Below are 15,332 nucleotides of genomic sequence, written 5' to 3'. Positions count from 1 at the left end.
GCAGGAAATTCACATTAAAATGATATACAGTATAGCCACATTTATTTAGAATGTATTCCAATATCAAACACCAAGTTTCAACAATGCAAAAACTGCAGTTACGTTTGCACCAACCTAATACATGGAGAGTTGGTGATGGACAGGGAGGCCTGGCGTGCTGTGGTTCATGGGGCCGCGGAGAGTCGGACACGACTGAGTGACTGAACTGAACTGAACTGAATACATGGAGATGGGACCAGATGCCATGATCTTTGTTTTCTGAATGTTGAGCTTTAAGCCAACCTTTTCACTCTCCTCTTTCACTTTCATCAAGAGGCTTTTGAGTTCCTCTTCACTTTCTGCCATAAGGGTAGTGTCATCTGTATATCTGAGGTTATTGATATTTCTCCCAGCAATCTTGAATTCCAGCCTGTGCTTCTTCCAGCCCAGCGTTCCTCATGATGTACTCTGCATATAAGTTAAATAAGCAAGGTGACAATATACAGCCTTGACGTACTCCTTTTCCTATTTGGAACCAGTCTGTTGTTCCATGTACAGTTCTGACTGTTGCTTCCTGACCTGCATACAGGTTTCTCAAGAGGCAGGTCAGGTGGTCTGGTATTCCCATCTCTTTCAGAATTTTCACAGTTTATTGTGATCCACACAGTCAAAGGCTTTGGCATAGTCAATGAAGCAGAAATAGATGTTTTTCTGGAACTCTCTTGCTTTCTCCATGATCCAGCGGATGTTGGCAATTTTATCTCTGGTGCCTCTGCCTTTTCTAAAACCTGCTTGAACATCTGGGAGTTCACGGTTCACATATTGCTGAAGCCTGGCTTGGAGAATTTTGAGCATGACTTTACTAGCGTGTGAGATGAGTGCAATTGTGTGGTAGTTTGAGCATTCTTTGGCATGGCCTTTCTTTGGGATTGGAATGAAGACTGACCTTTTCCAGTCCTGTGGCCACTGCTGAGTTTTCCAAATTTGCTGGCATGTTGAGTGCAGCACTTTCACAGCATCATCTTTCAAGATTTGAAATAGCTCAACTGGAATTCCATCACCTCCACTAGCTTTGTTCGTAGTGATGCTTTCTAAGGCCCACTTGACTTCACATTCCAAGATATCTGGCTCTAGGTCAGTGATCACATTATCACTTCATGGGAAATAGATGGAAAAACAGTGGAAACAGTGTCAGACTTTATTTTGGGGGGCTTCAAAATCACTGCAGATGCTGATTGCAGCCAGGAAATTAAAAGATGCTTACTCCTTGGAAGGAAATTTATGACCAACCTTGATAGTATATTAAAAAGCAGAGACATTACTTTGCCAACCAAGGTCCGTCTAGTCAAGGCTATGGTTTTTCCAGTGGTCATGTATGGATGTGAGAGTTGGACTGTGAAGAAAGCTGATCACCGAAGAATCGATGCTTTTGAACTGTGGTGTTGGAGAAGACTCTTGAGCGTCCCTTGTACTGCAAGGAGATCCAACCAGTCCATTCTAAAGGAGATCAATCCTGGGTGTTCATTGAAAGGACTGATGCTAAAGCTGAAACTCCAATTCTTTGGCCACCTCATGCGACGAGTTGACTCACTGGAAAAGACTCTGATGCTAGGAAAGGTTGGGGGCGGGAGGAGAAGGGGACAACAGAGAATGAGATGGCTGAATGACATCACCGACTCGATGGACATGAGTTTGAGTGAACTCCGGGAGTTGGTGATGGACAGGGAGGCCTGGCGTGCTGTGATTCATGGGGTCGCGGGGAGTCGGACACGACTGAGCGACTGAACTAAACTGAACTGAACTGAATACGTGGAGAAGGAAATGGCAACCCACTCCAGTGTTCTTGCCTGGAGAATCCCAGGGACGGGGGAGCCTGGTGGGCTGCTGTCTATGGGGTCGCACAGAGTCGGACACGACTGAAGCGACTTAGCAGCAATACATGGCTCAATGAACTAAACACAGAAATATAGTCGTGAGATTAAATGATAGAAGGATGGGACCATCAAATTTTTCAGGGATCAGTTTTTGTGCTACTTACCTTTTTTAGATAAGACAAAGAGTTGCGTTTATTTAGAATGCAGCTAATTTTAACTGAATTTTAAAGGTATGTTTATCTTTTAAAAAATTATTTTAAACAACCTAATGTGTGCTTTTAGATTTCTTCAGAGGCCCCACAGTATCAAATATCCGCCTGGCTGGTTTAGAGTATGTTCTACACTTCACTGCACTGAATGGGAAGATTTACTTTCGAAGCTATAAGTAAGTGGATTTACATGTTCTTATTAATCATCAAGGTTAGCGTTTTAGTGTGACTGTTTAATAGAACTTAAACTGAGAATTGGTGTCTGACCAGAAGTTTATTTGGAGAGTTTGCTAAATAGCAGTGACAAATAGCTCTGTGCTGATCCTCAGGTCTGTCACTCCCCTGCTAACTTCTGCCTCTCAGAAACCCTGCTTTTCCAGGGCTCTGGAGCCTCAGACACTTTCTCTGAGCTCAAAACACGTATTCAGTCTTGACTTGCCCTACTTTCATGCAGTATTTCCTTATTTTTCTTGACTGGACTTAGAGCACCAAGCTACAAGTCTTAAGCCAGCTAAAGCAATTCCCAAAACCCTGAGTCTAAAAAATGGAGTCTGAAAGGAATAAGAACATTCAGTGACTAGATTCATCTTACGCTCATTCTCCAGCCCAGGCCTACTACCTTACCCCCACCACAATATAAATATAAATCCAAACAAGCTGATTTTGTTTTCATTAAAAATCTAATGACATGTTACGACTAAGCCTTTTGAGATAAGCATGACTTTTCCTCCCCCATATTTAAAATAAAATTCTAGCGCTGATGATGGAGCCCACACTTTCCTAAAGAGTACATTGACTCCCACAAACTGCCTGTACATTGAAATCAGAGTGGTGTCTGTTTTACACTGTGCTGTGGCAGTGCAGCCTGAGTGCTGACAGCCTGGTGTTGGCAGTGTTTTCTGTGCAAGTGTGCTATTTGTGCAACTGTCTGTGGACTTCAGCATTTCATCCATGGTTTTAATTTTGTTTTTGTCGTAATGGAATACGTGATTGACCAGCTTGTGTCCACTGAACATCTACGTGAACTAAATCTTCACCAGTTTTTTTTTTTTGGTCAGTAATTTCCATCTTTTTCTCAAGTGTGTATGGAGTCAGAGATATTCAGTTCTTTTCACCCCATGAATGGTACCCCTATTTCTTTTTTTCTGTTTTTTTTCTTATAATTAGTTGAGATTGAAAGCCCCTGTAGTCTGTTGTTTGAACTTCCAAACTTGGTTTTGGGACTTTTAAGAACTAAAAGCCTAACTAAACTATTTATGATATTTTGAATCCACTTATTTGACCTAGTGTAAATAGAATGCTAGATTTTTGAGTAAAAAGAATAGATATGTAACAAGCAATGAAGGTTTACTGTATAGGACAAAAAACTAAGGTCAATATCTTGTGATAACCTATAATAGAAAATAATTTCAGAGATAATATATGTGTACAACTGAATCACCTTGCTGTATACCTGAAGCATTGTAAGTCAACTATACTTCAATAAAATATATATATATTAAGAAAAAAGAATGTATATAAAATAGGTGACTCCTATTTATAGGGCAAGAAATAAAAGATGAAAAATCACTAACATAAAATCTTTTTGAAAACTTTATGTTAAACAGGGAGACCCTGGGGATACAGTGGAACTAAAAAAAAGAGAAAAATCTTTGAGAAAGAGAAATGGATAGTGACAATAACCTAAAACTCTTTCATGGTGAACAATTTCAAAGAAAGTATTCTCTTATGTTGGAACTTATATTTAGTGAGATTTTCCTGACGGTTCAGTGGTTAAGACTCTGTGCTTCCAGTGCTGGGTGCATCGGTTCAATCCCTGGTTGGGGAAATAAGATCTCACATGCTGCATGGCACAACCAAAAGTTTTTTTTTTTTTTTTTAATTGTATTTAGTGAAAGGAAAGATTAATTTGTAAAAAAAAAAGAAAAGAAATATAAAGAAAACAAAGCAAAATGGACAGAAAATTAGCAAATCAGACTTAAGAACAAGGATAAATTGACAGTGTAACTATAAATAACCATCCATCCACTTAAAGAAGTATATTATTGTTGAAATCAGTGATAGTATGGCATCTCCCATGAAAAAATAAAAGACTTGAATTTTTAAAATTAGAAACCCTGCTGTAAAATTTTAATCCCAGGTTTTCATATCTATATCCCCTAATACCTGTTAGCTATTGACTTGAAATAGAAAATGGACAGTGTGATTGAGAGCAAGCTGCTAGTGGGAGAATCCCTCAGTGTGAAGTAGCTTAGCCTCCTAGGGCTGTGCTCTGCTTGGGAGAGGAAGAGGTGGTCCCTGGAATGAGCATCAACTCTGAGCCTAGTGACCTGGCTCTGTGCCAGGCTTCACTACAGAACATGGTCAGGTCGCCTCTCAGGGCTTCTGTTTTTTCTTTGCAAAGTGTAGTGATACCATTTAGGTAATTCTGAGGTACCTCTCAGATGGATAATTCTCCTTTTTTCAGAGGGAGAGAGGTACCGACAGAAGTAGGAATGTGCTGGAAAAGAGTTTCTGTCCTCGTCTGGCTTCTCAGGGTTCTCACAGGCTGCTCTTGGGTGTCGTGCTCTCTTCCAGCCAGCCCTTAGGCAAAGTTAAGGTGATAGTTAATGTGTGTATGCAGTCACTCGGTCGTATCCCACTCTGCGACCCCGTTGACTGTAGCTCATCAGACTCCTCTGTCCATGGAATATTCCAGATAGGAATACTGGAATGGGTTGCCATTTCCTACTCCAGGGGACTTCCCAACCCTGGGATCAAACCTGAGTCTCCTGTGTTAGCAGGCGGAGATTTTTACCACTGCACCATGGGGGTAGTGCCAATAGTTAATATTGACACTTATTAATTTGTGAAGAGGAGTAAGGATTATAAAATGGTTTTGTGCTTTTTGGATGAAAAGAACTGTGAGTATGAAATTACATTAATAAAAATTTTGACCTGATCTTTTGGAGAAATAAATCATAATGTTAGTGGCATCTTCCTGTATATCCTGTAATAATTAATTCCTTGGAGAATTTTGTTCACTATAGGGCCAGAACTATTAATATGAAACAGAAGATCTTTAATAACTGCCATGTATGTCTTTGCCATGGCATCGGGTAGGTTTTACGGGGAGAAATATGCAGAACAGGAAGTATTAGCATACCTTAAAAAGCAAACAACATTCTGGGCAGGGAGTTTAAGTACTGCAAACAGAATGTCAACAGAGGAGAGGGATGTGAAAGGGAGAAGAATAAGGAAATTACAATTTAAACAAGAGGGTAATGCCAGTCTTTCTCAAGAAATAGGCAAATCATGCATGAATATATATAGAAATTACCAGTGAACATATCTGATAGCCTAAACCCATCTGAGAGGGAAGGAACTGGGTTCTGTTTGTCTTTGTGTCCCTGCATCGTGTACCATGTAGTCTCCCAGAACTGAATGTCACGTTTGATTTAGAGCTTATAGGGAAACAAAAAACAGAGCTTGAGGTTAGGATCTGAGGTGGAGATTTACATGGGCTGTAAATATTCTGGGCAGTAGTAGATATTTGACTGGAGATACAAAAGCCTGGAATCAAAATGTCTGCTTTAAAAAGTAGTGCAGTGTTTATGATGGCATTGAGGGTAAAGGAAATGGTTTTAATTTTTTTTTAAGGGTTGATATTTAATAGTCTTCATGTATTTTCCTTAGTATGATCACAAAAACCCTTTATAAATTCTCTTAATACATTTCCTCTGAGAAAGAGTAAATAGATGGTTGTTTGTTTTTTTTTAAAGATTAACATTTAATGATTTTAGATTCTAGATTTCATGATTGAATTCTGTTAATAAAAAGAAAAGATGATAGCTCTATCACGAGAAACCATATGCAGAGAACTGAAAGCTGGAGTAAGTTTCCTTCTATTTCTATCAAGTAGAAATAGAATAATAAGCATACTCAGTGAAGTGATTAAGATCATCCACACATACTGTCTAGTATGGCACTATAATTAATTCATCAGTAAGTAGCAACATATGTAGTTATATGTAGTTACATGGAAACAATCTTATTAACTTTCTATACTGCTCAAAAGATTACTCTGTTGGGAGGACACTTGCATAAATAAAAAGGTCCTTGGGTAATCTGACTCCATCAGGCATGCCATGAACTGTTCTGGATTGACAGGTTTTCCATTTAGCTGAAATTAGCATTTTAAGTGGAGAAGGAAAAGGCAACCCACTCCAGTATTCTTGCCTGGAGAATCCCGTGGACAGAGGAGCCTGGTGGACTGCTGTCCATAGGGTCTCACAGAGTCAGACACGACTGAAGTGATAAAGTGGCAGAAATTTTTTTCATTGAAATTTTATGTATGTGATTTCCTTGATTTCTTAAGTTAATCTACTGAACACAAGATATTAATCAAGATTTAGTCTTTTTTTTTTTTTCCATTTCTTTTGTTGGCTGCTCCGCTTGGCATGCAGGGATCTTAGTTCCCCAACCAGAGAGTGAACTCATGCTCCCTGCAGTGAAAGTGCGGAGTGCTAACCACTGGTCCACCAGGGAATTCCCAAGATTTAGTCTTGATATGAGTTCAGCATGATAAATACAATTTATTTTTGAGATATGAAAGATAAAGAGGCAATTGCAGAATAAAAGATAAAAACCTGTGATATAAAAGAGTCACATGGTCACTGCCCCTGTATGCTTTGAGTGAAATTATTAAGGACAATGGCATGATGTCAGCCATCTTCAGCTCCTCAAAATGTTTTCCCCTGCAGTAGACCAGAGACAGGCCTTCTCTCAGGTCTCTTCTCCCAGAACCCCCATGAGGAGAGTGGCTTAAGGGCCCTGTTTAAGCTTTCTTCCCCTGTGCTTGCTCCCTTCAAACCCCATACTAACATGTATTTTATCTTTTAATGTTTGTTTAACATTTCTGCTCTTTACATATCCTAGGCTCTGGGGTTTTTTGTTTTGTTTTTCATTTTTGCCTTATTTAATTGAGTGTGAACTACTGTGTCTGATACAGCGTACCTATCACTGTGACTCTTCCAGAAGCCAGTAAAAGCACTTCCTGTAAGTGGACTGTATTGGTTGGTTGTCTTCATGTGATGCAGGGCTTTTAATAAGGTTTTACACATTTCACTCCTGCTTCCTGGTGTTTGCTTATTCCTGGGTATTACTTACTCTGCTTTCCTCTTCTGTTCTTTCTCTTCTCTATGTCACTTGTTACTTCTTTCTCATTCTGGCTCTTATGTGAAAAGGCTCATCTTTTCTGAACATTATTATTTAGTCCTTTTCTGTGTGGAGATCTGGTCATCGTAACAAATTTGAGTCTTTCAGCGCAAATGACCTTCAAGTCTTTGAGCAGTTCTTACGATGTCACGCCCAAAAAAAGAATTAAATGAATCTCCCTTCTTCCCCCCACTGTATTCCTCATATACTTTCGAACCCAAGGTTATTTATACATAAGGTATCCAGAAAGTCATGGTTTTGTTATGTTCATTCCAATCTGTAGAGATCAGTGTCTGTGCTTTGGAGAAAAGTTGATTCTGAATGGGTCTTAGAGAAATAAGAATTTGTTAATTATGTAAATATAATATCTTAAAGATCCACTTTAAATTTTTTATATACTTATGTAAACCTTAAATAAAGAAATCAAATAAAAGATTCCACGTCTTAGGAGGACTATCTGTATATAAAGTATTAAAATTAGGCTTTCCAAACATTTTGTTATTTTATGGAACTATAATTCTCTAGAACAAAAATATTTGGAGGAGTGGGACTTTGATTATCAAAGTCAAAGCAATATTTTTTTTTGCTATTTCATAAAGGTTGCTGTTGAAGAAATCTGGCTGTAGAACACCACGGATTGAATTGGAAGAGATGGGACCCTCATTGGATTTGGTTCTGAGACGGACACACCTAGCATCAGATGACCTTTATAAGTTATCTATGAAAATGCCCAAAGCCCTGAAGGTACATGACTTGCAGATTGGTGCCATGTTTATTTGTATATTCCTCTCTTCTTTCCAAAAAGGATTTGTAGCATATCATATTAAAGGACATATGTAAACAGATCAATATAATGGATAAAATTAGACTTTCAGAGCCAAAGAAAGAAGGAAGAAGCAAATAAGCCAGTCATAAAGGATAATAAAATTGTAGAAACCAAGCATCACATGTTGCCATGCGCTTCCTGGTAGCCAAGGCTGCCAGTTTTCAGCAAAAATAGGTCTCATTTTGGGCATTGTGCAAATGTAATTTCAAGCATAGGATGTATAACCCATACTTCCATAAAATGTGTTTTGACTTTTGAATGGTTTTTAAAAACAAGTAGAAATGGCATCTCTGGAATGCCAGTAAAGATTTGAAATGATAGTCACAATCCTTAAACTAAAACATAAGAACTTCTCTCAGTGCATGACAATGATTAGTCTCTTAGGTTGCTTCTCAGTATGATCTGATAATTTACCTGGGAATTGTAAAAATGCAGAATCTCATATTCTACCCTAGTCCTACTGAATTATAATTTGCATTTTTAACAAGATCTCCAAGTGATCTGCATATACCTAAGTTTGAGAAGAAATGGCAAGCCACTCCAGTACTATTGCCTAGAAAATCCCATGGATGGAGGAGCCTGGTTGGCTGTAGTCTGTGGGGTCGCTAAGGGTCGGACACGACTGAGCGACTTCACTTTCACTTTTCACTTTCACACATTGGAGAAGGAAATGGCAACCCACTCCAGTGTTCTTGCCTGGAGAATCCCAGGGATGGGGGAGCCTGGTGGGCTTCCGTCTATGGGGTCACACAGAGTCGGACACGACTGAAGTGACTTAGCAGCAGTAGCAGCAGCAGAGAAGAAAGGACCTATAGGGCTATAGATTCCATATCATTGAAAGGGTGCTCACTAATTGAAGTTGTTAAATGATAGTTATTGTACACTAGATTTTTATCAGTTCATGATAGTAGACTCAACTGTATTTTCATATATTTTTGTTTCATAGCCAAAGAAGAAGAAAAATATCTCTCATGATACTTTTGGTACAACTTATGGAAGAATTCATATGCAAAAGCAAGACCTAAGCAAACTACAAACCAGGAAAATGAAGGGGCTGAAGAAGCGACCTGCAGAAAGGAAAGCAGAGGATGAGGAGAACAAATCAAAGAGAATTAAAAAGAATTGATGGAATTTAGCCAATAGCTCCTTTTTTATTGTAGTCTTAAGAGAATTATGAAGCATCCATTGTTTCAGAGTTTCTTATAAGATTTTATTGTATATTTTTATAACTTGATAATTTACCTAAACTATATATATTATATACATTATGAACAGTAACATACTAGTATTAGGTTGAAAGTTACACTCTTACTGGATATACCCAGGTATGCTGTTTTCTTTCTATGATGTGACATTACCCTCTGCCCACCCCCTACAATGTCCCCTGTCTCATTGGGTGGATAAGTGAGGAAGGGTCTCCAGAACAACCAGTGGTATTTTAGAGAATTTTGAAGTATAACTGTTCCAAAGTAACTGTATACATGCTCAGTGTGAGTTGCCTGGAAACTTGACCCCATCTCTCAGCATATACCTACAACCTGACTTTCCTGTTCTGCCTAAAATTCTACCAGAGATTCATTTTGATATTTTAAGTTTTATGTCTTAGAATATAAACCTCTGAGATGTCCACTACCTGACATATTACCTTGCTGCTGCTGCTGCTAAGTCACTTCAGTCGTGTCCGACTCTGTGTGACCCCATAGACGGAAGCCCACCAGGCTCCCCCGTCCCTGGGATTCTCCAGGCAAGAACACTGGAGTGGGTTGCCATTTCCTTCTCCAATGTGTGAAAGTGGATAGTGAAAAGTGAAAGTGAAGTTGCTTAGTCGTGTCTGACCCTTAGCGACCCCACGGACTGCAGCCTACCAGGCTCCTCCATCCATGGGATTTTCTAGGCAGTAGTACTGGAGTGGCTTGCCATTGCCTTCTCCGACATATTACCTTACTATTGATTATTTTAATGTCAAGAGATTCTGCTACTAAATGGAGCCTTATCCGTCTTCTCAGAGAGAAAAGTTTTGCTAAGGGTCGAAGTGAGAAAAGAGGAATGGTAAGTTAAGGCACAGGACATTTGAGGGCACTGGGTAGCCCTAGGTAAAGGGCACACAAAGGCCCTGGGTGTTTACATACTGAGTTAGGAGTAAGTCAAAGCCAAAGAGGTTTGTTTTGAAATTTTTGTGAAGACTGGCCCTGTGCCTAGAAAAATGGCAAAGGCTTTCTACTTCGTATTCCTAGTATTGCAAACTTGTTTTCCCTAAATGTAAATTTTAGTTTCCTTGATTGAGTGCCTGGCAAAGAGGCTCCTTTACGCAACCCAATTATGCTGTACAAGAACAAACATACATAAACTATGGTGTGTTATATGAAGTAGAAATGGTTTTGTTTTCAGTTCCATGTCAAGGAGCTCCTCCATGTCTGTGTGTATGCATGCATTTATGTGAGTTTGCTGACACTAAGCAAAAGCTGGAATCTCAATTTTACTTTCTTTATTCTTTCTCTTTTGTAAACCCATTCCTTAGCTTTCCCTCTCCCCATCCCTTTCCGGATGGCTGATACTCTCTTAGAAAGGAAGGCGCTAGTGTCATTTTTGTGCACTTGTTGCTTTATTATACATTGTTTTTCTTTTTTTTTTCTTTTTGGCTTCTTGTTGCAGAACACAGGTTCTAGGCACACAGGCTTCAGTAGTTGCAGGTCTTGGGCTTAATAGTTGTGGCACATGAGCTTGGTTGCTCCAAGGCTTGTGGAATCTTCCCAGACCAGGGATCAAACCTGTGTCCCCTACGTTGGCAGGTGGATTCTTACCCACTGCGCCATCAGGAAAGTCCTTGATTATAATTTTTACCAAGACTACATAATTTTAGACCTGAAAAAAGAAAAGTGAAAGTCACTCAGTTGTGTCCGACTGTGCGACCCCATGGACTGTACAGTCCATGGAATTCTCCAGGCCAGAATACTGGAGTGAGTAGCCTTTCCCTTTGGCAGATTATGTCTAAATCGGGAGAGAGGGTTAAATTAAAACGATTCATGTCCTTCTATCTGCAAGTAGATGGACAGTAGCTGGGGAGAAAGGGAGTCATGAAAGGAGCATCAGTAATGATGGGCGTATAGTCCTTGACCAGTGCTTGACCCCTGACAGGTCCAACTAACACTGATGAAGACAGTGATTCAGGAGGCAAAGCAGTGGGCTCTTTTCACCAGTCACTTAGGAGAAGGACCCTCTGCAATACTGAATGGCTGTTAGTATAACTGATGCCATCTTGGGCCTGTTCAGCACCTCCTGTCCTTCAGCTGACCCTACCTAGGGCTGTACTGTGTGGTAAATCTGTTGTCAAGGGCTTTGTAGTGAATGGATACTGTTTAGTGATCATTAGGTCCAGGTGGCCTCTGCGCTCTTTATTATTGTTAGGCTCCAAACAATAATGAAGACCTTGGCTGACGTATTCTCAGTACCCAAGAGACTAGTTACCCGTTCATAAATCTTGACTTTGGAACGCACTTCCTGTTTTCCAAGCACGTACCCTCATACCCTAGGTTAACTATAAAAATCTCCAGTGGCAGCTGCAAATGTTTCCGGATGTCATCCATCCCATCCTATCCTCTAAGTAAACTACCCTATAATCTGATCTCTTGGCTATATGAAGTGTCCTGCCTCATTTTTTGGTCTCAAGATATTTTCTCAGTTTGGTGGGCATCTTTTGTTCCTTCTGTCCAATAACACCTTGACCCCTCTCCATCAGGAAGACCTCCCTCAACATTTCAACCAATCTTAATGTAAAGATCGCCACATTTTCTGCAGATGTGACCTCTTAAAGTGTTTTGTGGTTTTAATCAGTAACCTTTAGAGGTAGTGAAGGACAGGGAAGCCTGGCCTGCTGCAAACCATGGGGTTGTAAAGAGTTGGATACAATTTAGCTACTGAACAGCAGCAAACAGTACAAGCTTTTGTTTCCTGTGCAGTTTTCTGGTCTTTGAATATTCTTCATAAGAGAATATTACATAGTATTACTGAAATCTAACTCAAAGACTTTTTGTTGTAGTTGTCAACTATCTGGAACTCTTAATTCACCATTTATACTGTTTTTGTGGGAAGTGCATTTTAATTTCCATTTGTCCTTGAGCTTTAGAACACAACATACATTAATTGGAGAATATGTATCCATTTCAGTAAAGGTGGTAAGTTGCCTGTCCTAAATTTTACTTCAATCTGGATTTTGATAGATGAGAAAAGCAGATTATTATTATTTTTTTAATACAAAACTTGTATATTTTCTAGGGTGTTAATACCAGGGTATATACAATTTCATGAAGTTCGATTCCTTTTTATAACTTAAATGCTATTTATTTTCTTGGTATTGAACATAATCCAAAGTAGAGGTGTTATTACCCAAATCAATAAAGGAAGCGGGTGAATGGGGAACTTAGCTCAAGTCAGTTTTCAATTATCTAGCTTCTTCTGATCTCTTCTTCCTTTCATTTATATTTTTACCCATTTCTCCTCTCCCCCACCTAAAGGTGAGGCCAGGAAAGGATTCACAGAAGTTTTAAAACTGAAGAAGTTAAAATCACACACCACTGCTAAATTTGACCAAGCAGAGGTTTGTTTTTTAATGAAATTTTAATATCAGTACTTTGTCCATTATGAAATTAAGAGCCTACAAAAATACACAGTACTTATTATTATCCTAATGAACTTTTAATGGGTCATAGAAATCATCAAAACATCTCATAACTGCATGAAAAGCAGATATATTCTAGTGTATATACATATGTATATTCTAGTATATATACATATACATTATGAAATTGTGTAGAATATTATTCACATCTGTTTAAATACGCTTCTGTTGGGTCTTCCTTGGTAATCCAGAGGCTAAGATTGTGCGTTCCCAATGCAGGGGACCTGTCTTTGATCCCTGGTTGGGGAACTGGTTCCCACATGCTGCAACTAAGATCTGGCACAGCCAGATATTTACAAAAATACATAACCTATTAAAAAAAATAAGCTACTGTGAACAAAAAGTTAAATTGAACTTGTTGGCTCAAGGCTTATGCCAGCTGCGAGAAGAAAGTCAACTTGCTTTTATATGTATATTGTTTTCCTCTCAATAACTTGAGTGGTTCAAGTTTAAAAACAGCAAAGATCACACTTTTTTCTATATGACCCAGAGTGGACCATATTATGCCATGTTTGAAAATTTTGACTGCTTTGCTTGAATTGGAATCATTTTGCACCTTTTCCAGTTCAAAATTCTTAGCGAAAAAGTTTTAGGATAAGGCATAAACATAAGGTAAGCCTTTCAGCATATTTAATTTTCTTGATCTGGGGCTTCCTTGAAACAACTTCCCTTCCTCCCCCAGTCCATTCTCACCTCCCACCCTGACTTGTCACACTCTGAGCACCAGAAAGTAGGTTCTAAACACAGGAAGAAAGGTCTGATGTCACAGGCCCCTGTTCGTTAATGGGGCTGGAGTCTGTATTAAAGAAGGTTAAAACAAAAAAGGGGTGGTGGTGGTGGAAAAGCTTCTAGAACTCAACAGTTAAGGCTTTTGCTAAGCAAGGAGCAAGGCCCCTGAGCTTTAAGTCTTTTACTGGATTGGAATTGATTCCTCAAGCTCAGACAGGCTCACCTAGAAGCAGAGTGGCAAGTGTTGGCTCTTTGAGGCATGCCCTCCTGCTAAGCTGGAACCCAGGGCTCCAGAGGCCCTGGCTCTGGATGCAGATCAGGGGAAAGGACCTGCAACCAGAGCCAGAGTTGAGCTTAAGCAGAGGCTGTGTTCAGGGATCCCTCTGTCCCTCTGAAACACTGCAAGAAAGCTCAAAAGAGGTTTCTGGAGGGCAAAGCACTACCTGTTTAGTGTTAGCAGGTGCATTTAAAATGGAAGATTCACATACATCAACTTGAGAAGTTTATTTTCCCAACCCCTTAGCTAGAAGGTAGTTCCTCAGAGTCAGCTGACAAAGCAGGTGGCAGAGACCTGAATTGAGACATCACTTTAGAAGATAATCTAATTGCCTCTGGCTCAGAGCTAAGAGGCAATCCTAGGGTTTATGGCACTGGGGGAAAGAGCATGACAATCCATTGCTGTCCCCTTAGGCCCCTTTCCATCCATTTGACTCAGTCTAGTCACAAGTTTGAGTTTTATGCCCAGCACCTTCCTCTGCATAGGGAGACCTTGGGGAAGGATTAAACTGAATTTTGAAAAATCAGTCATGGACTTCCCTGGTGGCACAGTGGGTAAGAATCTGCCTGATTCTGGGACATGAATTCAGTCCCTGGTCCGGGAAGATCCCACATACTGCAGAGCAATTAAGCTCATGCGCCACAGCTTCTGAGCCTGCTCTCTAGAGCCTGCGAGCCACAACTACTGAATCCATGTGCCTAGAGCCCCTGCTCCGCAATAGAGAAGCCAACAAAATGAAAAGCCTGAGCACCCTGACGAACAGTAGCCACTACTCACTGCAACTAGAGAAAGCGCGTGTGCAACAGTGAAGACCCAGTGCAAAAAATAAGTAAAAGATGAAAAAAATCAATAAAAAATGCTAATATGGCAAGGAGCTCCTCAAGAGTGGACTATGTGAGAGGCAGTGCCTAACACTGCAGGCAGAGCAGTGTTCGGGACAAGAGTTGTGGCCTTAAAGTGACATCATCTCCTGATGCTCTCTGAGCCCTCAGCTAAGATTTAAAAAGACAATTAAAGACAGTCAAAACCATTAGCAATACCAATTAGTGGTATGGTTCCCTAAGTAATGTTAGAAGTTTTAGTTTTTCAAGAAATACAAAGAAACGAGGCTTTGTTTTGTGCTAGTAGCAGTAGAAAGGCAAGTAGTATTTTTAAAGAGACCCTGATAAAGCAAGTGGTACAGTACTAGCTGACAGAATTCTTAGGTGATTTCCATGCTTAGGAAGTGAGAGGAACGGAGTCATCATGGTTGCAAAGTAGGGCTCCATAGTCCTCACCTCAAGATGGATGAGATGTAGTATGGAAAGCACCAGGCTGATTGAAAGAACCTGGAGTCTTGATCCCAGAAAAGGACCATTAGCTAATCTTGAAAGAATTATGAGGAAGCAGAGTGAAGCAGATTTGGTCCTGGCAACATTTTGGGAAGAATTATTACACAGGTAATAATTTTCATTTCAGGCTTGTGAGCTCTTACTCAAACAAGAAGGTAGTCATTGCTAGAAGCCAGCATGGAATCCCTGGGAGCTGAGAGTGTTAACTGATCACATTGCTTTTTTGAAAGGAGTCC

At 39.8% G+C, this 15,332-nt stretch overlaps 1 protein-coding gene across 1 annotated transcript in view; it reads left to right on the top strand.

Annotated features, from left to right (window-relative positions):
• Positions 1-11,717, top strand: part of RPF2 (ribosome production factor 2 homolog) — a 41,196-nt gene extending 29,479 nt beyond the window's left edge. The window contains exons 8-10 of the mRNA XM_088840624.1: positions 2,136-2,238; positions 7,858-8,002; positions 9,031-11,717. Of these exons, the coding sequence (XP_088696750.1) occupies positions 2,136-2,238; positions 7,858-8,002; positions 9,031-9,210 (428 nt within the window). The 3' untranslated portion in view covers positions 9,211-11,717. The remainder of the gene's footprint in view (positions 1-2,135; positions 2,239-7,857; positions 8,003-9,030) is intronic.
• Positions 11,718-15,332: the final 3,615 nt, after the last annotated feature.

The sequence above is a fragment of the Moschus berezovskii genome, chromosome 10, assembly GCF_049115385.1.
Source record: "Moschus berezovskii isolate FMDL1 chromosome 10, NW_MosBer_1.0, whole genome shotgun sequence".
NCBI classification, from domain to species: Eukaryota; Metazoa; Chordata; class Mammalia; order Artiodactyla; family Moschidae; genus Moschus; species Moschus berezovskii.
Note: the sequence above shows the minus strand (reverse complement) of the source record. Positions and strands in the feature narration are given on the sequence as shown.